The sequence below is a fragment of the Acomys minous genome, assembly GCF_964271855.1.
Source record: "Acomys minous genome assembly, chromosome: 1".
NCBI lineage: Eukaryota > Metazoa > Chordata > Mammalia > Rodentia > Muridae > Acomys > Acomys minous.
The window spans coordinates 106,548,264-106,573,887 of NC_140483.1; the positions used below are offsets into that span (position 1 = coordinate 106,548,264).

Below are 25,624 nucleotides of genomic sequence, written 5' to 3' on the forward strand. Positions count from 1 at the left end.
GAAAAAAACAAAATTAGGTTTTTAGTATAGTTACCATGCAGCACGCAAGTGTGAGGCTTATGCCAAAGTAACAGGATTGTGTTTTGTGCTCCATTTGCCCTCCAGGGCATAGAGTGGAGCTCCAGCAGAAGCCATATGGAGACATTTGCAGAAACGGTAAATTGAAAGGGGTGTAAGCGCCGTGCCTTATTCCCAAATCGATATCTGCGCAGCACCTAGAGCGCTCAGACCCTAACAAGATTAGCGATCTGCAGAAGGTACGTTAAACGGCGAGCACTTCCAACACCAGAACAGTGTGCATTAGCCTGTCGAGGCTGCTCCTGCGAGCTCTCAGGGAGCTACAGAAGGATCCGGAGCCCTTCTTCATAATAATACTTAGGAGTGTCCACGAGAGATATTTAAAGACTTTTGAGTTAAAGTGCGATGAACAGGTCTAAGCTTTTCTGTGAAACACTTGAAAACTAGGGCTGACTAGAGTAACACCCAATGGATGTTATCCCTCGAGGCCCGCTTCCTCTGCACCCTAGGAGGGAAGAGGCAAGAGAGCTTGGGATCAAGTGGTGACTACAACTTTTGTGGTTAGTATACAGGGACCTCTTAGAAGAGCACATGGAGGAGGGTGTTAGGTGATTCCTAGGTGGCCCGTCTGTCAAGCTTAATATCATTGGCTAACTATGTGGATCTCTAAGGGACAGAGAAATTTGAAATTAAAAAAAAAAAATTCCCCACAGGATTAAAAGTCTTTCTCTAGCTAAGGTAACTTATCATCTTGGAAGGCAACAAGTGCCCTTTGTTTGTATGTTTATTTATTTATTTAGTTTTGTTTTTGTTGTGTTTAACTACGTACTTAAGTCTGAATCTGAGTGTAGGTGTGGTGCACCCGACTGCAGGTGCTTTAGGAGGCCAGAAACATCAGATCCTCTGGGAGCTGCCCGACATGGGTGCTGGGAACTGGATTCCAGTCCTCTGAAGGAGCAGTAGGTACTCTTTTAACTGCTGAGCCCTCTCTCCAGCCCCTTGGTCTGTGTTTTGTAATTAGACAATTCTGCTCAGATACTAGACTTTCAAGAAACTAGGGACCGTTTGTGAGATGGGGATGCAGACTAGAAACGTGCACAGGCTACAGTCTACAGGCATACGCAGATCTCCCACACTGAACTGAATGAGACAGAAGTCTGATAATAGGGTCGGTCCTTCCTTCCTTCCTTCCTTCCTCCTTGTCCTTCCTCTTCTCCCCCACCCCCATCCCCCCATCCCTGTCCAGCTGCTTTTGTTCTTTACTTATCACTGGAACATGGAATTTTCATAATTTAGTCTGTATAGATTTCTTTTTAGCTAGCACAGATTCCAACCAGAATCTTTAAAATTGTTGATGTTCACATTTTCCCTCCTTCCCTCCCTCCCTCCCTCCCTTTTCTTTTTCTTTCTTTCTCTGTGGTTTTTCTTTCTTTCTATTTTTTACGTTTTTTTTTTTTTTGAGATAAGATCTCACCATGTAGCCCTGGCTGGCCTGGAACACATTATGTAGACCAGGTAGGTCTGGAACTTACAGAGCTCCACCTGCTTCTGTCTCTAGAGTGATGAGATTAAAGGTGTGTGCCACCACACTCAGCCCAATTTTCTTTTATGTGGTGTTCATTCATTGTATAGTATTTTCCACTCTCACTGATGACAGTTGATGTCAAGTCTAGCATTCACAATTTCAGCTGATACCAAAACGTTTGTGAGTGAACACACAGACGGTTTCTTTCTCACCATGCAGCCTTGTTAGATGGCCTCTCACTACTGCTTAGGATGGAAAGTCCCATCATGTCTCCTGGAGTGGGCCACCACTTGAGAGGATCAGCAGCCACCTACCTCTTGAGTAAGGTATCTTTAAACGCAGCTCAGTGACCTACTCTGATGAAGTCAGTGCCCTTTGGCATAGCAGTCCCCCCCAAGAGAGCCTGGGGAGTGACGGGAAAGCCAGACTTAGAAAGTTAGAACGTTCTGGAGGTGCAGAGGTGTCACTGAGTTTGTCCTCATGACTATGTGGAAACTTTAGGGATACAGGAATACCCATGTTGCTTACCACGGAAGTGGAGAGCACGGGGTGTGGTGGGGGAGGTGGAGGAGGGGGCGGGAGGGGCAGCAGAGACCAGTATGGCACTCACCTGCCCAGGCTGCTCACAGGCTGTCTGGTATCTGGCCTGCTGGCACAGTTCCTTGACCCTCTCATACTTGGGCAAGTGGTTTGACTGTTGGATATTCTTGCTGGATTCTTCCTTCTTTCGTAAAAATTTCCTGTGACAGAAAGGGGAAAGCTTCTTACTGGAGAGCCACCAGGCTAGCTCCCCAGTTCCCACGCACCCTTCTTCCCCAGCACAGGCACTCTTCACTCCTTCAGATGGAATGATACCCCTGCCTGCTCTTGTCCGTAGAGACCGACAAAGGCTGAGTCCTCTGTGAGGACTACACACTGGATGCTGTAAAGATGCACACGTCAGCAGAGGACCATTCGCCCTCCCTGGAAAGCATTAGTTCCAAAATGCTCACTAGGCTATGTTTAAAATTCTCAAGTTTTGATGGGTAGTGGTGGTAGGTGCCTTTAATCCCAGCACTTGAGAGGCAGAGGTGGGTGGATCTCTGTGAGTTCAAGGCCAGCCTGGATGACAGAGCAGAGTTCTAGGACAGACAGGGCTACACAGAAAAACCCCATCTTGTAAAACCAAAACCAAAACAAAGCAAAACAGAAAACAACAACAACAACAACACCCTCAAGGCTCTCCTTGTAAATAAACAATTGCATTCCTGCCTTTCTCTCTTTTGGTTTACACGGAGAGAAAAACAAAGCAATGAACATCACAAAACAGGTATCCCAGAAATGAATATGGACATAATCACAGCGCTATTAATGTATATAAGTTAATAGAATGCAGAGAACATAAGGAAAAAGAAAGCAAGCAGGGTACAGGCAAGGCTGGGGGCTGCTTACAGGACTCGGGGGCTGGGGTAGAAGGATAACTGAGGACGTCAGCTGACTTGCTAAGAGCCCAGGCTGAAAGGTGACATGGTGAATCTACACTCACAGAGAGGCTCCAGTCCCATCTTCGATAGTCTCATCTTTGTAGTTCTACTGTAGTATTAATGACTGTTGACTGGTTGTGAATAGATACTCAACAGTTCAAACCATGGGGTGAGGGAGATGTCCCCGCAGGTGAAAGTGCTTGCTGAGCTTGACTGATGGCAAAGTTTGATCTCCAGAACCAACGACAGAAGGAGAGAACTGACTCCTGAAATTTGTCCTTTGACCTTCATATATGTGCCGTGCACACACACACACACACACACACACACACACACACACACACTTATAAATAAAACAAGGTAAAATAGTAAAACCAAACTTGCAACTGGGATTGTGAAATCTGCATGCCTAGTAAACTAAAATAAGAAGGGTAAAAAAATTACTCAGCAGGAATCGCTGCCCACTAGGACTGGTTCCCAGAAGCACCCCAGGAACCAATAATTACCCTCTTTCCACTAGGAATGTATCACGCCAAATTTTGGCCTTCTTGTTTGTTCGAAACCTGAAAGCAAAATAATAATATTTACTCTTAGCATCTGAGTGTTTTCCCAAATGGATCCAAGGTAACAGTTTATTTAAAGAAACACCTCCCACTTCCCACTGACCATGGCTGCATCTCCATCAGCGTGCAGTTCACAAACAGCCGAGAGAAAAGCTTAGCTTGCAGGAGTCTTCACAGGGGAAAACTAATTTTACCTCTGTGGTTTTCAGTACTGGCTGGCTCGGGTACCAACGGGAGCTTAGGGGCTGGCTGGCTGAGTGAAGACATGTTGACGCACCTGTTTCCTGGCTTTTCCGGGTCTAGAAGTTTGAGGACAGATTTGCCGTCCACATCAGGAGGAGAATCGAGCCCGGCAATATCCAGGATGGTAGGGGCTAGATCGATGTTCAGAACAATCTGTGGAACTCTGAAAAGAGACAGATGGTTCCAGGCTAGACCTAAAGCAGGCAGCAGATGGCCGTGGAGCTGTTATCACCCCCTCTCATCTGTTCTAGGGAGAAGCGAAGGGCGTGTCATCGCCACAGACAGCAGTGCCATTGCTGGCCTTCAAGGGGGTTGGCGCTGGAGAGATGCCTCTAACCATTGTATTTTAAGCATGCAGCCAGGCAAGACGTGTATTGGTACATGGTGCTTTTAATATTTCCATCATTATGTGTGTGTGTGTGTGTGTGTGTGTGTGTGTGTGTGTGTCTCAGATGCCTACATAGGTCAGAGGTGTTGATTCCCTTGAGCTGGAGTTACAGGCAGTTATGAGCTGTCTGCTGTGTGCACTGGAACCTGAAGTGGCCTTCTCTACAAGAGCAGGAATTGCTCTTCATCATGGAGCCATCTCTCCAGCCTCATGGTGCGTGCGTGCGTGCATGCGTGTGTGCATGCATGTGTGTCTGTGTGTGTCTGTATGTGTGTGTGTGTGTCTGTGTGTCTGCGTGTGTATCTGTGTGTGTGTCTGTGTGTCTGCGTGTGTATCTGTGTGTGTGTCTGTGTGTCTGTGTGTATGTGTCTGTGTATGTCTACATGTGTGTGTCTGTATGCATGTGTCTGTGTTTGTCTGTATGTGTGTGTGTGTCTGTGTGTGTGTCTATAAGTGTGTGTCTGTGTGTGTGTTACTCCAGAACTTCTCTGGCACTAAAGCTATAATGTTAATATGGCAAGGAACCACACAGCTTTACAGTTTTTAGTTTGCTTACAACTAAGACCTTCACTGTACCGAGCTAACTACAGATATGACTATTCTCAGACAGTTTCTAATGGATTTTTAAAATCAAATTTAAGTTAGCACACAGAGAAAGGAGTCTCATGATGATATTTTCATCTTATATTTCTGATTTCCCTATCCTAACCCCCTCTTTCCTCTCTTACGGACCCTCAAATAGTCTCTGCTTCATGTAATCTATATTCCATTAGCCCTTTTCCCTCTAGTGATCTTAATGGACATAAAACCTTCTTCAAAGAACCTTACTCCTCTCATCATCTTATCTTAGAATAAGCAAAACACAGCAGCAGGTAAGACCCTCTTCCTGAGATTTAGAATCCTGGGCTCTGGGCTCCAACGGTGCCACTTCCAGCATCAAGGGTTCTCAGACACACCCTCATTTCTGCCTGTCCGGCTTCTTGGTTTTGCTTAGGTCCATGGTAGATGCTGTTTGGAATTCTACTCCCAAATTTGTCTTTTACCATTTCTATAGTTCGCTATACACATGATCTCAGTTTCCTACAAAGCAAGTCGATACAGTAGGCAAAGGGCACGGACACCTGTGTCTATGATGAGGTTGTCGCCAGAGAAAGTGACAGAAACAGCTTGTTTAAGTCTCTTTTCTCTTAGGAGGAAAACAAGGCATTTTATCCCTTAATTTATTTTCAAGGATTAAAAGCTGGGGGCCTGGAGAGATGGCTCAGTGGTTAGGAGCACTGTCTACTCTTCCAAAAGACCTGGGGTCAGTTCCCGGCACCCACAAGGCAGCTCACAACTGTCTATAACTCTGGTTCCAAGGGATCTGCCACCCTCGCACCAGTGCACATAAATTAAAATTAAACAAATTATTTTTAAATAGAACTAGAAGCTAAGAAGATGGCACTGGGCTTCATAGGAAGCGAACACTGGTCCTCTGATTCAGGGTGGCATTTTCCACGGGCACATTCTGTCCAGGCACACAGGACAAAAGGACACTTGAGGACCCTGGTCATTGTTACTGTTATCAGGCCTTCTCTTATGCAGTCTAGTTTAGTTACTAGGTGGCAGGGAAGGTAAGTCACAGCTCATGGGTTCTATTCGTTAGTTCTGGATGGAAGGAAACCAGACACCGAGGTTAGGATCTGGATTATCTCAGATGTACAGGAGCTGTGACCGCTCCATACTGTGGAGAAATACGTACATCGACCCCGGTTCTATGCTTGGACCACGGATGAAGAAAGGCACTCGGATGTCAAAGTCATATGGCATGGATTTGCCCTTGACCAGTCCAAACTGTCCAATGTGGTACCCATGGTCGGCAGTGTAGATGATGTACGTGTTGTCCAGTTCCCCCGTCTCCACAAGCATGTTGTACAGCTGTAAGAGAGCACACAGCAAGTCAGAGCCGTGGCACGTGTGAGGTGATGTGCCACAGCATTGTCACAACTCCCCCCCACAAATCTTTCTCTTTTTCCTTAAGGCCCTGGCTGACCTAGAACTTCCTATGTAGACCAGGCTGGCCTTGAACTCACAGAGCTCCACCTGCCTCTGCTTCCCAAGTGCTGATCTTAGAGACCATGCATCACCATGCCCGACTCTCATCATTTTTCGAAAGCTGAGAACTGCTATAGTAAGGCTGGCAAACAGGGACGTTATCCACATTTTAAAAATGCTTGTGATCCAGTACTACAGTCAAAAAAATGTAACTTTTTTTTTCTTTATCTAGCACATTCTGCTTACGGGACTTGTTTCTTGTTTGGCAAACAAGCAAAGAACAAAATAAAACAAGTCAGGAAACCACCTCTCTCAATAACCTCTGTGGAGTCCACTTTGAAAAGTCTATGATTAAAGCAAAATTTAACTTCATCGCTCTTTTATTTAATTGTAAGGGCAAAGAAGACCCCATCTGGGCAGACCTAGTCTTCTTTTAAAAAACCAGAAAATATGAGCATACTTGATTTCCACTTCCATACTGCAGAGATTAACTGGAGTTCAGTTGTTGATGTTTGCCTTAGATAGGGCCCTTAATTTTATTTTCACCACAATCACCACCAGCCCCTATTGCATTATATTAAACCCTCTTTAGTCACTGACATTGTTTAATTTCTGAAGGCATTTGAGGGTACGGACCCTGACGTGTGACATTTTGATTTTTCTGTCCTTTGTCACTGGCTCCTTAAGAACCAAACTTGAACAAACAGGATAAGGGGCCGGAATGAGGATGTCACTGAACACCCAGCTTCTCTCTCTTAACACAGTATTAGGAACCAGTAACTGGCTTGAGGAGAGGCGGTCTAAGGGGGTAAGTTAGACGAAAACATGTCGCTGAGGTGGGCGATGGCCTTACCCTCTCCACAGAGTCATCGACCGACATCAGAGTCTGGAGGCGCTTGCGCTGCAGGACATTGGTGAACTCCATGTGGATGGGCAGCATGGGGCCTGTGTACTGCATGATCCAGTGTTTGTCCATGTTCGGCGCATAGTTATAGCTCGGAGTTCTGAAAACATGCAGAAGGCAATCTTATCATCCGTACTTTCTTTTTTTTTTTCTTTTTTACAAAAAACTTAGTCATTTTGGGAAACATTTCAAGTGAAAGGTTGTGAAATCATCACTTGTGAAAGATGATTTCATGACTGCTGAAGTGTTTTTCTCTCAAACGTCTTGAGAACTCTTTGAGCCTGTGAAACTGTCTGCCGTCTTCACCGTCTCAAACAGTACCCGCCCTCTGTAGGCATGCACAGTCGCAGACGACACTCAGACTGAACATGAAATTAATTTAAGCTCATTTGGGTTCCACGAATAAAATGCGTAAGCAACACATGAAGGCGCGGGTGGCCATTTCAGATTTACGGATAAAGGAGGAGTGCAGGAAGGAGCGCTCTCGGGCTGAGGTCAACTCTCGAAATGTTTATTGCTAATTAGCCCATTAAATAAACTCACCTCCACATTATGCGGGGTGATGATGATTACAATCTCAACACATTTCTCTCAACTCTCTTAAAACAATCCTATTCATCACGGACACATTTTCACGAGATTTGTCCTCTGTTCATCTTGCATATTACAGCCATTAAGTTAATTGTATTTTCTAAGACTGCCATCAAGAATTTATACATTTCCCAGTAAAATACGTGCTTCATAGAGAAATCAGCAGGGGTAGAGGGCGAGGGTTTTGCTAACTATAGAAAAGTGGGTCCTTTTGCTGTAGAATGAGTTCGTTCACACCTATATTTGGTGGGTAGCAGAGATCAGTGGAAGAAGCTACACGGCCCTGGGAACTCAAAATGCTCTCTGTCCCGTGAAAGTCTTCCCTGGTTTCCATTTGATGCTACGTCTCATGCTCCCAAAGTGAAGGCCTATGTTATTAGCAAGTTCTTATACCAAGACACGATCACACATTCACTGAAGCCTTCTCTTCACACGCTACTAAAAGCTCACAGAGGGAGTGAGTGCTTATGGTAAAGCATTATACAAGGTATAATATACACTGTCACTAATGTGATTGTCTCAGCTCTTCTGGTTAACAGGTTTATTATCCCCATTTTATATACGGGGAAACCAAGGCAGGTTAAAAAAAAATCTCATAGCATAAAGGAGATAGTAGAATCAAGCCTGAATCCCACAGCCCACCTATATTAGCAACATGAACAAAGGGATGATTCCTCTGTCTGAGAGTACTTTTAATATAAACCGCAGGTCTACGATAGCCAGTTTCACAGAGTAGGCCACCATCTGGATTGATCGAGGAATCTGTTTACCTGCCCCCTTTTGGGAGGTAGAATTCTACAGTTGAAGGGTTGTGGACAAAGAAGTCTGAAGGGGAGCCTGGAAACAGTCCCTACGGAGCAGGTAATTTCAGGAGACCTGGAGAGTACTACATCTATTCTGTCACGCCGTGACCTTCCTGTACTGCATGGTTTGCATGGTTGTACACGGGGATGCTCTCATATATACTGAGGCCCAGAAAGGGCACCTGTTTTTCCCCTTCCCTCATGCCAGGAGGGTCGAGGAGCCCATTCATATGGTAGATAATCCTAAGTGGCAGCAAGCATCAGCCCGTTGCCTGGTTACCTTCACTATCACCTATTAAGCTCTGAAGACACCATTTCCAAAAGCCCAGTTAATGCTTGGTAGAGAACCTGAGTTCCCACGAAAGGGACAGCCTAAGAGCTAAAAAGGGACACTGGCTTTGCACACCTGTGAATGGGGTATAGGGTGTTCCTCTAGGACTTCCTGGAACAGAAGCCCTTGGCTTTCCTCCACAATCCAACGAGCAAATTCTTTCCATGCAAATATGTAGGTTGGAACAATCCTATAATATTAAACTACAGCATCTTCAAGTACTATCTGCCTTTCTTTTAAACTGAACCTGCCCTCCCCCTTTTTTCTTTTCCCTTTTGAAATTATGTCAAAGAAACACTCAACATCAATGTCTGCTGCCTACCAGACAAATGATTCTTCAGCCAAGTGGTCCAGACTTTCGGCCTGGAAGGATTCCTCCTTTCTAGAAATTGGGGGGGGGGGTGGAGGAGGTGGGGGGGAAGGCACAGTGGAACTGTGGCTCAGAGGAGGACTGGAGTCTGCTTTTCTCATTGTCTGTGCAGCATGCCCTGTTACAAACAGGATTAGATTAAGAAGCTGAGAAGGACAGAGGGCCTTAAAAATCCCCAAGCAGGGGTTTTGCACCCATGTGCAGGGGTGGAGGTGAAGGGGGGAGGGTGAGAGTATGAGGTCAGAGCAAGACAGCACACTGGTCATGAAAGGTCTCCTAGCCACTTACCAATTGCAGCAGGAAAGGGAATACAGCTGTAAGAGATTACACAGGGTTTCTACATAATATGCATCCTCCCCTCACTGCCTTTGAAGTTAGGCCGGCTTAATTTAAAAATAAATCTAGTTGACTTTTTTAAAACCACAAAACCTCAACGCAAATAAAAATTACAATAGGGAACCGACATGCAGGCTCACAGTGGGCAAATTACATCTTCCACCAGGTACCTTGATGTGCTCGGCGGCGCAGCCCCACCTCACTTTGAGGAGCTAGGAAGCTGGCAGCAAATTACAAGCCTCAAATTGGACTCCTGGATTTCCCGAGTGACATATGTTAAATCTGGCTTATATTAAAAGGGAGAGTTCAGGGCCTGTTGTCAAAGCTGTCCACCCTCCCTCCGTAGTTTTTTGACTTTCTCAATGTGGGAGATGACCTCTAGCTCGGAGGATGACATTGCAGGTGGGATCCCAGCGGGTAGCAGGGGTCCGGGGCATACATTTGCTTTTTAAAGGAAGACAGACTGCCACTGCTCTTCCCCCTTGGCCCACCTCCACCCCCCACCCCCGCCGCCGCCCCCAAGAAGAGCAGCTGTTCGGAGACACACACAGGTGGAAGATCCGGGTTGCTGGGATTGACAACCTTGTTGAAAAGTGATCTTTTGCCAAAGACTGTGGTTGCCTCCTGCTGCGGTCTGCCAAATTCCTTGAAGATGCAGCCTTCTGTCCCCCAGTGGATAATTAAGGCTCGCTTGCTTAAGGACTGACTTCAGTCTCCTCAAAGAAGGCCTGGAGCTGTCTGAGGGACGGTTCCACTGACAGAAGCGGGGGAACTTACATCGGGAGACTGCCTTCAGCTGTCTGAAATGCTTATGAGTCGGATCTCATTCTTCGTCCCAGTTTTGTGATGTGCTAAGACATGATATTGGGCAGGTCATTTTTTCTTTCTCTTTTTCTTTTTTTGAGGGGAGGTGATGCCTCAGTTTCTTCATCTGTACAATGGCTTTGCAGAGGTTCTTGTGAGGGCTGAGATTTTTTTGTGTGTGTGACTCTTGAACACAGACTCTGGAGTCACATTCTACCCTTGCTTACAGGCTAGCTCACTAATGCTCCTGCTCTATGCTCAGACCAGCAGTTCAAAGGCCACTGTTCCTTCCATCTGCGTTGTCACAGTGACCCAAGCTCCCAAGCACAGAGGTCCCCATACCCCAGCTGTCACAAGAGGGACAGGTGAGCACAGCTTTCTCTATCTAAAGGGAGTCCCCCCTCACCTTTAGCCTTTCAACCAATGGCAGGTAATTCTGCTCCCTCCCCGGGAGCCTCCCACCCATTGCCGAATGCTAACTGATGCTGCAAGTAGAGTCTGGCCCACAGGACACAGCACCCATAACACTGAATATCACTCTAAGGTTGAGAGGACAAAGGATCAGACCATTATTTGTGGCGTTTCTGTTCCTTCAATAAGAAAACAAAGCAGAAAGTGGCCCCAGAATCTATTTCAGTGGTATCATCACTATTTCAGATGCCCAGCCTGCTAAAAACTGATGCCTGTGAAATGAAGGTTTTAAACAGATCTGTGTATCTCAGAAACACATCTGTAGCTCTCCACTGACTATTCTGGGGGCTGAATAGCTTTGAACTTGCTTCGTGAGGCCTCCCTGCTTGCTGCTTTCCTCTATTCTGGCTTTTTTGGGGGGAGGTGTCTTTTGCTCAGGGCGGTGGGACACACCTGGCCACACTGGTAGAGTCCAGTCTTCAACAGCACGACAGTTTTCTCTGGAGCTTGGATCTCTTTCCGGTGTTACTTATTGACAAAAGCAGGACAAAGGATTCTGATAAATCAACAATGCCACCTTTCTCTTTGGAGGGTAGATTTTTTTTAAAAGTATGATTCTTAGTAGCCAAGAAATAGCTTCAAGAAACGCATGTGTTACATATTAAATCCATATTGGAGAATAGTGAACTTTGTGGTTCCTTTTGAATATTGATGGTCTTTGCTGTCATTCCAGTGAAAATAGATTTCTTTCATTGATGTGTCGAACATCTGTTTTCTTCATTTGTTTTTTAGTTGCATACATCAACAAAAAAGACACCAATAGGGGTTTCGGCCAGTGAGTGGCAAGGCTAGTCCCAGTCCTGGGAGCAAGCCAATTCTGCAGGCTCCAGACACACTCGCAAAGCGTTACACTAGAGACTCTATACCCACTCTCCAAGCCATGCCATCTTCAATTTCATTAAAACTGAATTTAAATATGTGACCGATGGGCAGTTTGATCTTTATGTGGGTCCCCTAGTAAGTGACGTGGGTGCTGCCTATGACATGGACTCTGTTGCCTGCTTTCGATCACTTCCTCTAAGGAGGCTGCCTTGCCTGGCCTCAGTGGATGAGGATGAGCTCAGTCCTGATGTGACTTGATGAGCTGGGGTGGGTTGGTGGTGTTGGTGGGGGGTGGAGAAGGGGAGGAGGATAGGGAGAGGAGGGTGGGAGGGTGGGACTGGAAGGAGAGGAGGGAGGGCACTATGATCAGGAGGTAAAACTAAATAGATAAATTTAAAAATAAAACCCTGAATTGACTTAATTGACTTTATGGAGATATGCCCCACCTGACTTCAAATGTCTTTAGCCAGATAACCCTTGAACACATGCCGAGTAAGAGCAAATGATCTTGATTATAGGCATACAATAAGAATAGGGAATTGTTTAATGATGCCGAGAAATGCTAATTGGAATTAAGCAAATATGCAAGATCCACTCTGACATTCACTGTGGCTGTGACATGGACTGAGGCCTGGCCTGAAAGAGCAACTGACAAGGAAAATTGACATCTGATTCCAACTTTGTCACTACTACTCATGTGACCTGAACAAAGCCATTTAGGTTTTCACTAAAGCAAACAACTGGGACTTCATGTTTTTTAATTAAAAAAAAAAAAACATACAATTAAGAAAATTGCTAGTTATAGTTAAATTGCTAGTTGAACTTTTTTTTTGATTTTTAATTTTTTATTATGTTTTACATATACATTTATATTTTTATACATATGCTAGTTGAATTCTGAAAACACATTTTTGAAGAATTCTAGTACTATCCTAAAAATATTTTCATGTCAGCTGGCTGGTAAGCTCAACATGATTCATTTGGTAAGCAGAAATTAATTTTACAACTAAACGAGGAGCCAGGCTCAGGCTCCCTGTTCCAGGAGCTAGAGAGGTGCTTTGTCTCTGCCTTGGAACAAAGCTGTTAGGACACCATTCATAGGATGTTCTATGTGATTGTGTTCCTCTGGAGTCACACTGCCAAGTTCAGGACTCTGGGTGCATAGGGGTCCATCGTAAAGTGGAAAGAACAGATTAGGTTTATAGGAAAGGGAACAGTTCTGCCCAAATTCGACATTTGTATGGCATATTTAAATTACTCATCTTCAGAAGTATAACTTTTAATAGTTTTTGTGAAAGAGATAAAAGTACTAATTCTTTTCAGGCTAAGATATTTTTATAAAGATTTAGTGTGTGTGTGTGTGTGTGTGTGTGTGTGTGTGTGTGTGTGTGTGTTTTGAAATATATGTGTGTGTGTTTATGGGGGCTAAGAGCATGCAAGTACAGGTGCCTTCAGAGGCCAGAAGGGAGATCAGATGCCCTGAAGCCGGAGTTACAGGCAGTTATGAGACATGGGTGCTGGTCCTCTGAGAGAAACAGTAAGGCGCTTAACTGCTCAATGTTTCTCCAGGTCAAAGAAAGGATGTTTCTTTACAGCTCTGGCTAGTAGTCTGCCCCCGCCCCCCCCCCCCCCCCGCAGTATTTCTCTGTGTCTCTTTCTATCTGTCTGTCTCTTAGTCTCCCTCTCCCTTCCCTGTCTCTGTCTGTCTGTCTGTCTGTCTGACTGTCTCTTTCTCTGTATGAAGTATGGAAGAAACACCTACTGAAACAATAAAAAAATTAACATCCAGGGTTGATGAGGTACAAGGCGTGGGGGTACATTATCGTAGGCGTGGGGAGTATCTCCTGAAAGCTTAGCGTGAGCTCTGCCCAAGGAAGGGTTTCATGCTAAGAGTTTTATGTGGATTTCCTTGCGGGAGCCTTTCTTGTATTTCTTGGAGGCCAAGACAGGCTGGGCTACTGTCTGATTAAACAGGACCCCCCCATGTGAACAAGGGAGCACTAATCCGCTCCTATTCTTCACTGGGAGGCGTGACCTCTCCCCTCAGTTTGTAAAGCCAGTGTGCCGATTTTCAATGGGCCTCTCTCTTTGTCAGAGAGGCAAACACCATGGAAACTTGATCCACTCTCTCCAGTGTCAGATAGCTACAGCTCAGGGCTGGATAAAAGGGATCCGGTGATGTTTGGCCACCTAGGAAGACCTGAAGCAAAGTGTCCACATGACCAGCGTCCCCCACCAGAGGAGAGCCTTCAGCTCCGCGCTGGTTCCACAGGGCCTGCCAAGCCCCTCTGCAGAGCACTTCACTGCTTGCGTGCCACCCCTCGACTGCATTGCTGATGTTTTTACTAAGGAAAGCCAGCCATTCTCCAGAGCTCTGGGCATCACAATCTGCAGCTTGTCGCCAATTTGTCTCGCTCCTTTTGTTGGAGGCCTGAACTCTGAACCTGCACACTCATTCCTTCCCTTGCTCTATCGGCAGCCAGGAACTCGAAGTTTCCATGACCTGCTGGAGGCATGTGGATCTCTACAAGCTGGGTGTACAAAACCCGAGTCCTAGTGGCAAAGACGCCGAATCACCCACTGACTGCGTGCATGCTCATTTCCTATGGCTAGGCATGACCCCTCACCTGGCAGTTGCCCAGGGCAAAAATGTACAACTAGGAAGAAAAAAAAAATGACAGGCCAGATCTGTTCTTTTTCAGAATGGCCAGATGTAAGAGGTCCTCCGCAGCCAATACTTAGCTTGTCAAGGGATTACCCTGTCACCATGGCCCCGTGTAGACTTATTTCTCTACCTGCTCTCTTTAAACCGTAAGTTAGACAGCACAGAATCACGCTATTTGTGGGTCATTCATACTGACATTGGCGTATGGATGATCTTAATAGAAAAAGATCAACAAGAGAGAACACCAACAGTGTGGCTTCTGTGTCCCCGTGTGGAAACGTTACCTCTGCTACCTCTCTCAAGTCTTGTGTGTGACATCACATCAAGGTGCCTCATTTGTTTCCACTTACAGATGAGCCCCTGGAGGCTCCAAGGCTAAAGAAACTGCCTGCGATTCAGGCCTGAGTGCTTTCACTCTGCCCAGCGAAGGTTTGACTTCATTGAGTCAGTGCTAAGGGCACAGCTGGCTTGTTAGGCGTATAAAGAAAGAGTCCAAGCCTTTCCCATGTGGAAATGATCAAGCCAGCTCATGTTTTCTTATTACCCAACTTATGTGCAAACTAACTGAGATTGCCAATATCTTGTGACCATTTTTCCTTCGAGCTTTATCTGTACCCCAACCCCCAGCTTCTACAGCATGCCTTACCTTAGAGCAGTGGCTCGCACCCTTCCTCATGCTGTGACCTTTTAATACCGTCACTCACGTTTTAGTGAGCCTCGACCACAAAGCTATTGTCATTGCTACCTCATAGCTGTAATTTTGCTAGTGTGATGAATCATCACGTAAACATTTTTTTTGGAGACAGATAAAGGGGTCGTGATCCACAGGTTGAGGAATGACTGTCCTAGAATAACTCATGCGTGCAGTGAGCCTTGTCTGTGCTATACTCTGTTCCTGCAGCCATCGCCGCCATGGCTGCAGACTCTCCTGCAAATGTTTCCCCATCCTGGTCCATCCTGAATGCTCTTTAGTCTATTCTTCCAAAAGATGCAAATACCTTCCCTACAGTGGTGCTGTGATTGTGCTGTGGACTTTACACTCCCGGTTCTACTAGTGCCATGCCTACCTGGACACTTTCTCATCATCCCTGTAAGGTGTGGGACTGGGCAAATTTCCTATAAGTCTTACAGACTATGTCACAGGCTTCATTTGGTGGATCTCAAATAAACATGGCTGTGTTGCCCAGTAAATCCTTATTAACACAAGCTGGGGTTGGATTCCCATCCTAGCTTATTAGTTTTTAAGGGGGGTACCCACCAGGATCTTCCTTAGCCAGTCTCTGGTGTATGACAACCTTTGATGTGTAACTTTCAGTGTTAGAGTCCAAGGTGTGCTCTAGTCAAAACTGCTACTGAAAGCCTCCTCTCAAGCCCCAAGCCGACTCCTCTCCGTGAGAAAGTGCTGTCAGGACCTTTTGTCTAAGCTTAGGACCTAGCCTTGATGCCTCAAAGGCAGGCCGACCTCTGAGGAACCAGGGAATGCCATATCATAGCCACACCTTGTCTGCAGACTGAGAGCTCCCTTAAAGTAGAGGGTTGGAGAAAGTCATCTTAGGATAGCAATGTGCGACTGCTGATTCACCAAGGGAAGCCTCACCATGTGAGTCAAAAAGGAGGGAAAGGAGAGTTTCAAGTCGTTACTGAAGAAGCCCGAGAGATACTCTCCTCCCCTGGAACCGGCTGTGCACTGGATCTGTGACTGAGCTACATCAGAGAGCCACCTGCTAACAGGCTTCGCTCAGAAATCCGCCTGCAGAGTCCATAGCAGGGGAAGGAGTCTGTGCGTAGAGCTGAGTCCAAAACAGCGGCTGCAGCAACTGTCTTGGATGTCTACGTCATATTTGCATCCTCCTGAGCACATTCAGTAGGTGACCCAATTTGCTTCCTGTGTATTGATAGTCCTTATTCTAAGTCAGCTCTGACCTCATTCTGGTTAGGTTTGGTCATGTGACGGAGGAAGGCTGGTTACAGAAAGATACTAAGTAAGAATAAAAATAAAACTTCCTGCCAGGACTCTGAGTGCCTGGCAATTCCATCAGTAGTTACTTTTTTATTTCCCTAAGGTTCTTTCTGTCTGGGATCTTAGAAACCTAGGAGAGATGGCTGGGGGTAGGGGGGGGGGATGGGCAAGGGGGGGGATTTAAGCACAGCTAGATCATGAATCAATTCTGGAGGTTTGGGATAATGGTTCCTTATGAATGAGCATGCTTTCTGCAGACCCAGTACCAGCTGCTCTACGTGGAAGGTTTCATACTGGGCTTGAAAGTTGGAAGAAACTGTGTTGACAGAGTCAACAACAAAATTGTGTTCTTCGCTGCCAAGGCACCTAGCCTTTTCCACCGTTGGCCAATGTGGATTATCAGCACACTGCAGCTCTCTTCTCTCCCGCCAGCTTCTCTCTGCCACGAGGGCCTCCCCTGAGCCTCCCCGCCCCCTCCTCTCAAGATGAAACATTAGGTTATTTTAAAGCCATGACCTGAGAGGGCCTCCCAGGCAAGCTACTCTAGTTGCCTTCCGCACAAGCCTCATTGAACATCTGCAGCCAAGCTGCTCCTGTGTTGCCTAGGAAAGAAAATAAAGCCGCGTTTCTATAGCCAGAGAGCAGAGAGGGGCTGCACTGTGGCTTATGCAAAGCAAAGCGCTCCTACCCTATTCGTACTATTAGGTCATGCTCCAAAATATCGTTTACAACGCTGAAAGGGACTCTAGGTGAAAACTGCCCTCATTTCCCCGACGTGAGCCTCCTTCCATCAGCTACTGGCAGACACTGGAACAGTGTTCCCCAATCAAAACCTCTTTTGCTGCAAGCCTGGCGTTTCTATACCTCAGTTTTCACATCCTGACACCTCAAAGCTGGCATTACTGCCTTAGGGCCGCGCAGAGTGGAAAGAAGCAGGGTGAGAAGGAGGAGGAGAAGTTGGGGAGCACAGGCCAGGTCCCCTATTCGACGGGGTTCACTGTTGGTTTTGTTACTCACATGTGTTGGGAGGCATTGGGGTACAGTTTTGAAAACTGTGGGGCGGAGTCTTCAGGGCCGTGGGGCGCTGCGTGGCTGATCACCATCATAACGGGCCTATGGGGATACATTCTCTTAGACATTTTGAAGTAATTAATGCTCTCGTTAGTGATTAAGTCTGTGAAGTAATCCTGAAACATACATTTGACACAAAACAAAAATTACAAAGGTTGACATTCAAGATCACATTTGAACACCGCTTTCCTCAGAATCTACCCGCCGAGTCTAGGGCTAAGGTCTAAAGCGTGTGAGGGAAGAGAGCCTCCCAAAGAGCCAGCCACCTCCAAGAACAGAGAAAAATGGGCGGCTGCTCATTTCTAGGGTAGCTAGCTTAGCAACAAGTGGGGAAGGATATGTACAATTTAGCAATTAGGGAAGAAAAGAGGCAAGTTGTGTTTGCCCAAGATAACGATTAAACCGGGCAATACAAATTCAACAGCACGGGAAACACCGGGTACGTATCTGATTCTCAGGTTCCACTGACGTAATTAGTTGGCAAAACATTTAATTGCTCCAAGGGTGGGAAACACCCACTTCACATTCATAACTTCAGAACACACACACACACACACACACACACACACACACACACACACACACACACGGTAGCACACATACAAATGTGCAAACCCAGGAAGCGTTCTTTTCTTTAAATTACCCATCTGCCACCATCAAGGCATTGTTGAAATCGCAGGGACCAATTGCAACAGTTTATCGAGTCATTGGCTTGGGACACTTAAACATGGGAGCATTTGGTTTCCTGCAGCTTATACCGTTAATTATACAAAGAAAGTAATCCAGCTGCTGGATTCCAATTTGAACTGCTAAATAAAAAATCGACTTAACCCATAGTATAGAGGGTGGGGCGTGATGCAAGCTTAGAATTGGGCAGCCAGGAAGCAGAAGGAAGAGGAGAGAGAAGACAGGAACTTTACTTAAGGCACCTGCTTCCTCTGTGTGTGTCACTGGCCTGAAACGCTAGTGTAAACTTTGGTCAGAAACTCTTAAGCAGTGATGACAAAGCCAAAGACTCCCCCGGCACAGCTGGTCACATGTTGTGGATTTATGGACCAGAACAGCTGCAAGGGCAGTGCTGGGGAAAAGAAATCTGTGTTCATATGCCCTTGTTAGAATAAGTCCAAAGGCTGCTCCCACCTTTCCATGTGAGAGTCTGTTTAATGCCTTCGAATGCACACATGTATACGCCCATGCACACGCCCCATGCGCGTGCACATGCACGCATACATGCTCCTTTCCAACACAGTTGTCTTTGGCACCTAATCAGCCGTGGTAATGAGCACGTTGCGCTGAGTTAGTATTTGGAGCGAACTGTATGACTACTTTGTTCTCCTTAGGACAACAGGGAATAAAAGGTTAATAGCTTGAACCAGGAGCGTGAGAAGCCAATCCCCCAGATCGAAAGGGACAGCAACGACAATTAGTGTGCATGGCCTGCATCGTTTGGTTGGGCTGGTTTTGTCCCCAGCCAGGGGAATGACCCAGGATAGACACGCGAGTAGCTGAACTACTCCAAGCTGAGTTTTCTTGTCTTTGACAATGAGGACGTGGCTCAGATTTGCCTTCAAGGTGCCTGCTGACTAGACACTTGACTTTGATGTTTGGAAGCCTATCAGCAGCATTGGTGAATTTATTTGTTTTCCAGAGGTTAGAAAAGACCTGGGCTTACACCCCATTTGTCTCCAAGCCCATTGCTCTCTAATCGGTCCAGGCACAGACACCGGCATGCGGGACAGTAATCTAGTTCCCTTTCTCTTTCTACCAAATGCCTTTGAAACAGGTTGCTAGATGCAGCTGGTTTGGAGGCATTTCTAGGAAAATCAGATGGGTATATCCAGCAGGAAAAAGAATATTTTAGAAAAATTACCAAACTGAATTTAAAGCTATTCCTCCCTCCGCTTTTATCATCTCATTTTTAAAAATTGAACTTAGGGACCATAAGAACATCTCTGTGATTTCTTGTGCTTCAGCTGCCGTCTCACCAAGTACTCCTGGTTGGCTTGCACTCACTACGCAGCCCCAACTGGCTCAAACTGGCTCAAACTCATCTGCCCCAGCCTTGCAAGAGCTGAGATTATAGATACACAACTGTGTCTGGCTCGCTTTTGTAAGTTTTAAAATCTAGCGCCTACTTGTTTGGGAACCATGGACAGTTTCTCTAGGTTGATTTGGCCATCCTAAGCCTGACAGCTTTAGACTATTGTGAACTCTCACTGTCACGGGGCAGATGTCCTTGTCACAAATGCTACATTTGGTCAGATGGGGGTAAAAGCAATTAACACAGTGTCCCAGGGTTCCTGGCCACACCACTTTGTTCTTATTCTCATGTGGAAGGCTGAAGCCACAGACAAAATATACTTGCAGCCACTGAAAAGCAAAACAGTACAAGATGCACATTTGATTATGTGGACAAGCTCTCTCTCTCAAGAGAGAGAGGGAAAAACAAAAATTCTCACAAGACAGAGAGAAGGAGGTATGATTTTCCTGATGGTACATTCATCAAAGACTGCTTGCCTTTCATCCTGATGAGGGAAAAGGGGGAAAAAGCCTCTCTAGACAAAAACACTGATCCTTTAGAGGCCCTCTCGTCTGGAGCTGGAAATTGCCTTAAAATCTCTCATTTGAACACTGTGAGAACACAGAAAGCCCGTCTCTGCAGATAGTCTAAGTCCCTGGAAATGCCTTTCCCCCATTATGCGCAGAAACAAATTGATGCCGTTTTACACTGGAAATTACCTTTGCATAATCAAATCCATGCTTTTCTTTGATGCCGTTGCGACAAACAGTGTAATTATAGAAACGAGAATTCTTGATTAATCCGAGCCATTCTCGCCACCCAGGAGGGATGTAGCTGCCGTTGTATTCATTGAGGTATTTTCCAAAAAAGGCTGCAATGGGGAATGAAAGATTATTTTCTCACGTGAGGTGATTAATCATAAACAAATGCGGAGGTAGGAAATTAGGACTTGAAAAATGATGGCGAGATGGAAGTTCACCCGATGACAGCACTGACAGCCCTCTGCCTTCAGGCCTTGTCAAGGTGACATTCACGCTTTGTTTTTTAAATGCATGTAAGTGGGACAGAAACGCATGGATTATAGTGACCAAGTGCACTCTTAGGGATCTGCTTCTGGAGCAATCCTGCAATGAAAGCAGAGTATAGCCATCTGGTCAGTTGACTGGATGAACTGGGAAAGAGCCAGAGCGAGATCTGGCATGTGATTGCCGTGTGAGGGCTGGAAACACTGAAACCTATTCTCTGTGACAAAATTAAGTGTTCTTGCTTTTTCTTTGACTGGTGAATCATACCCCCACCCCCAGAAGTTCACCTTGCTTTTCACATATCTTTGTTGTTCAAGCCCTTCCTCACCTAGTCCAGCACATGCAAGGGCACCCTGATTCCCACTCTCTTCCTTATCCACATCTGATCATGAATCAAGGCCAGAGTCCATCCTGATTCACTCAAATACTTGTCTTGTACCCACAGTTTTGTACCCCGTGGTTCTGATGCACCCTTCCTGTCCTCCTGCAGACACAGGAACGTTCTTGAGTAAGCTTTGTCCCTATTGATGGAAACTTTCTTTGTGTTTTTATTATCTATCATCTATCTATCTATCTATCTATCTATCTATCTATCTATCGATCTATCATCTATCATATATATATATATATATATATATATATATATATATATATATATATATATACACACACTTTTGAGGCAGGGTCTGGCTATGTGACCCAGGATGGCCTTGAACTGTCAATCTTCCTGCTTCTGTCTCTATGACAGTGCTAAGATTATAAGATTATAGCCAGGAATGCCCATGGCTCACCCTGATGGTCCACGAGGGATCAGGCTTCATTCCTGTATAGTACAGGATCCCAGCAACGCTTCTCACACTGAGCCTCATGGACTGAGTATATTCCGGAGAGTCTACAAACTCTGGACTTTAAACAAGTATGTGTTTTTTTTTAAACTTTAATTACACATTTTAAAAGTTGAATTGTTCTTCTAACATGTTTCTGTTGAATATAGTTCCTTAAGGCATCTTAAGTTTATATGTCTCCTTAGGCTTTATTTACTTTGAAAACAATCTGGACTTGAGTCTGAGAAACACAGCACTCTGGGGGATGGAAAGACTGCTTAGTGGTTAAGAGCACTGTCTGCTCTTCCAGAGGACCTGGGTTCAGTTCCCAGCACCCACCTGGCAACTCACAATTGTCTGTAACTCTAGCTCCAGGGAATCCAACACGGACACACAGAAATATATGCAGTAAAACACCAATATGCATAAAATAGATTTTTAAAAATCACAAAAAAAGAAGGAAAGAAGAGAGAAAGAAAGAAAGGACAGCAATCTAGTTTCTTCCCTGGAGGAATGCTTTCCCTGCAAATGAACCAACCAAGTAGCCCAGCTAGCCAGTGTCTGGGAGCTGGAGCATCCAGACTGGCTCCCAAGCAGGTTGATGAGTGCTCAGCAAAGTGTCAGAGGCTTGACTGCATGGCGTTCCTGGCTTCCTCCCTGAGCTAGAAATACAAAATAATTTTCCTTTTCTAACAAAATGAGGTCTAACTCGGTATGAGGAGAAGCAGACCAGAGACCTGATCCTGCCAGTTCCTCAGTTCTGAAAGGGATAGCTCTGGGAGCTAGTGCCCAGTAAGCCAGGGCCCTGCTCTCTTTGCCTTCCTCCTCATCCCTAGGGGCTCACTCACCTCACTTTTCTGTCCTTTTGTTTTCAAAGAGTTTTGTAAAAGAACTTAGCAACTGGAACATGAAACTGAGAGCAAGCTTCCCAGGCAGGCATCTGCGGGCAGCTCCTTACCTCTTCCTTCCTGCACTGTCCTGAAGGTCTGCCTTAGGAGAAGCATGGTAGCTGAGGGTTATGTGGGCCAAAGAGGCTGGTCCAGAGGTCAAGGACTCAAGGTAATGCTTGGCATGTATTGGGGGCTTCTTATATGATGGTTAGACTCACCATGACCCCACATTTTAAAATACCTTACCTTTTGGTGGCTCATGGACCCCTTGATCTATAGTTTTGTCTTGTTATACAGGTTGGTTTGGGTTTTGTCCCCCAGTACGACTTATTTTATTAAAAAAGTTCTCTCTCCTCTAGTTCCCATTTTCCCTTATGGCTGTGCTTTTTAGGTCACTTCGTACTATTTCTCGCCATTACCATGGAGATTTCCCTTTGTCTTAATCCATCCCTTATACACGACTCCCTCAAGTCTGTTACCAGCTCTTGCTGTTGCCTTCAGAACCACCTCCAGGTTTTCCATGTCTTTGTGTTAATGGGGTGTGGCAAATGTCCTCAGGATTCCAGATGCCCTGTTGCCTATCTCGCTGCAAGAGAGCCCAGGCCCAAGCCCAGGCTGCAGCACCCATCGCTGGAGCCTCTGGCCACTGAGACTCATCTCTAATCATCCCTGGCTTCTTTTCTTGGCAGTGCTCTATGGTTGATGACCTGGGCCTTGGATCATTCTGGTCCACGTGTACTATTCATCTAGGTCTCTCTCTAAAGGGGCCTTGATTTTCTTGTCCATATTACCATATCAATAGCTTGGTTATAAGCACTGAATTTTCTCCCTCCCTTGGTGATGGCAGCTCAACTAAGCTAGTGCTATCAGGGTTACCCAGCATCACCCTGGCCTTCTGTTCCATTCTTTTCTTTTAGACATCACCCCACTTGCCTTCACACCTGCTGAGGGAGGTGGTTGGAGTTGGAAGATGGGGAGTTAAGAAAGATGGGGTTATAACTCTGTGTGTGTGTGTGTGTGTGTGTGTGTGTGTGTATGTGTGTGTGTGTGTGTGTGAGCATGCACGTGAGGTGTACTACTTCCTGCTAAGACCACATATTGCATAACACTTATAAAAATGTGTGTTCACTATCTGAAGAAAAGCCTTTTAAAAACATCAGTAATAGTAACTGTGAGAAGATCTGATGCTCAGGAAGTCTCGTTTAGTATAGTAAATGATGTGTTCGTGGACATTTTAATGCCTACGGCAGAATTTCATTGTAATAACTATAGATGTAATCGAAGAACAAGTGAAATTGTGATCTACACATTTGTATTTATAAATTTGGTTTACTCAGATGGAGTGCAAGCATGAGAGCATTCTTTTTCTCCTAAGCTTCACTGTCCTCCCACTATGCTGTGACACGGTACATGTATGTAACATTTCATGCCTATGTACCAAACAAAAACCTATAACATCATAACCTACATAAGCTTGTCTTATCTTAGAAAACTCTAAATTTAATTAAGTCTTTTAGTGGAGAGTAAATAGACAAGCTTGTTACAAGGAAAATAAATCTGTAAAAAAGATAGAACATTAGAAAATGGGTAACTTATGTAAAGTAATTTATAATAGAAAAAAATGTACAGCAAAGCCAAGTAGGGCACTAAGTGTATGTGTATAGTAGAGGCAGATACAGGAGGGTAACTTAAGAATGGCACAGTGGGGCCCGTCTGTCATCCCAGCACTTGTGAAAGCAGAGGCAAGCAGATCTCTGTGAGTTCAAGTACAGCCTGGTCTACAAAGCGAGTCCAGGACAGCCAAGGCTACACAAGAGAAACTCTGTCTTGAAACAAAACAAAACAAAACAAAACAAACAAACAAACAACATGAATGGGAGTTGAAGACCAGCCTATGCAGCATAGTGAGATATCAGCGCACAATGAATTAGTTAACTAAAATTTTCATCGCAGATTCCTTCCACTTACGGCCTGAAATAGAATGGATGTGTCAAAAGTTCAGCTCATATGATTTCCTATACTATTTATAATTGTATTTTAATAATGTAATTGAAAGAAACAAGGTAATTTCAGTGAGCAAAGCAGAACTGCAGTGTAATTTTGGACAAGAAAGAGAACTATATGTCAGAAAAACAGCCCGAGTCCTTCAAACAGCCTGAGAGCAGAGCGGGCTGTGGCCACAGCTCTTCAGCTCCGCATCACTTTCTTTCCTTTGCATTCAGTGCAGCCTCTCAACCATAAGCGATTTCTTTTAAACCTTACAATTTTGGGCTAAGTTTTACACTAACATCTATCCTGTCATAATTCTTAGCAGACTTTAGGCAGAACACTCATTTTTTTTGTGTGGTAGACAATCCATGGCCTTTCTCACTTCATTCCTCAGGACAAAGTGCAATAGACGAAGTGCTGTGTTTTTCCCCTTCTTGTACATTTAAGCTCTGGTAGACTCATATTTTCCATGAGTAAAGTTAGAAACATTTAGGCTACAACCAGTCCAAAAATATGCCTAAGTTCTGAAAGAGGAAAATCATGTCATACAAGGGTAAATATAATATTGGATCAATTCATTTCATTTAAATCCATGTATTCTGGATGTGTCCCAAAATAAGCCTCTTAGTAATTTGTCTTCTTGGAGCTGTTTTCATAAAACTTATTGCTGCCTTGTGTTTCCTTCTAGATGGACATTTACGTGTCACATTATCTCAGCTTCCTCCATTATTTTTCCTGTCTACAGCTAAATATTCCAAGTAATATGTTCATAATTAGGCAAGCAGCGATTGATTACACATTATTTTTCCCTACTAGCTTAGTGTCTTATAAATAATTATGCCAACTTAAAATTTCCTTCCCTGGCTCCTTAATTTGCAGCCACTATTCATGGTTAGATCAGTAACTACTGTCACAATGACGGTTTTGTTTCCCAATTTTCTCAGACGGAGAAAAAAAATTTTAATTTTTAATTTTATTAATTTATTCAGATTACAACTCAATTGTTATCCCATCACTTGTATCCTTCCGTTCCTCCCTCCCTCTTTCTTTCACCCTGTTCCTTTTCCCTAGGTCTATGACTGAGGGGGACCTCTTCCCCTACTATATGGTCATAGGCTATCAAGTCTCATCTTGGTAGCCTGCTTATTCTTTCTTTGAGTGCCATCAGGCCTCCCCACCAAGGGGGGGTGGTGGTCAAATATGGGGCATCAGAGTTCATGTCAGAGTCAGTCCCCACTCTCCACATAACTGTCTATTGGGTAGATCAGAGTAGGGGTTCGATGTTTACTACTTGTAGCATCCTTAATTAGTGTAATAAACTTTAAATCACACAGATCTCTAACACCTATTGTGATGCTGAGCCCAAGCCTAGGACTTCATGCATGCTAAACAAATGCTCTTCCCTTCACCTACATCCTCGCCCCTGGGTGAATATTATGCTTTCTTTACCTTGCGTGTTTGGAAGGGTCCTTGCTTCCCTGAAAGAATTTGCTATGCAGGAAAGGATGATTGAT

At 45.1% G+C, this 25,624-nt stretch overlaps 1 protein-coding gene across 4 annotated transcripts in view; it reads right to left on the bottom strand.

The window, feature by feature from the left end:
* The window catches only part of SULF1 (sulfatase 1), a 161,350-nt gene that overhangs the window by 32,369 nt on the left and 103,357 nt on the right, over nucleotides 1-25,624 (bottom strand). For all 4 annotated transcript variants that reach the window (XM_084773252.1, XM_084773250.1, XM_084773251.1 and 1 more), the window contains exons 6-12: nucleotides 20,102-20,253; nucleotides 17,309-17,478; nucleotides 7,088-7,238; nucleotides 5,942-6,117; nucleotides 3,847-3,975; nucleotides 3,513-3,569; nucleotides 2,154-2,283 (exon numbers count right to left, since the gene is read on the bottom strand). In XM_084773252.1, coding sequence (XP_084629378.1) covers nucleotides 2,154-2,283; nucleotides 3,513-3,569; nucleotides 3,847-3,975; nucleotides 5,942-6,117; nucleotides 7,088-7,238; nucleotides 17,309-17,478; nucleotides 20,102-20,253 — 965 coding nt within the window. The remainder of the gene's footprint in view (nucleotides 1-2,153; nucleotides 2,284-3,512; nucleotides 3,570-3,846; nucleotides 3,976-5,941; nucleotides 6,118-7,087; nucleotides 7,239-17,308; nucleotides 17,479-20,101; nucleotides 20,254-25,624) is intronic.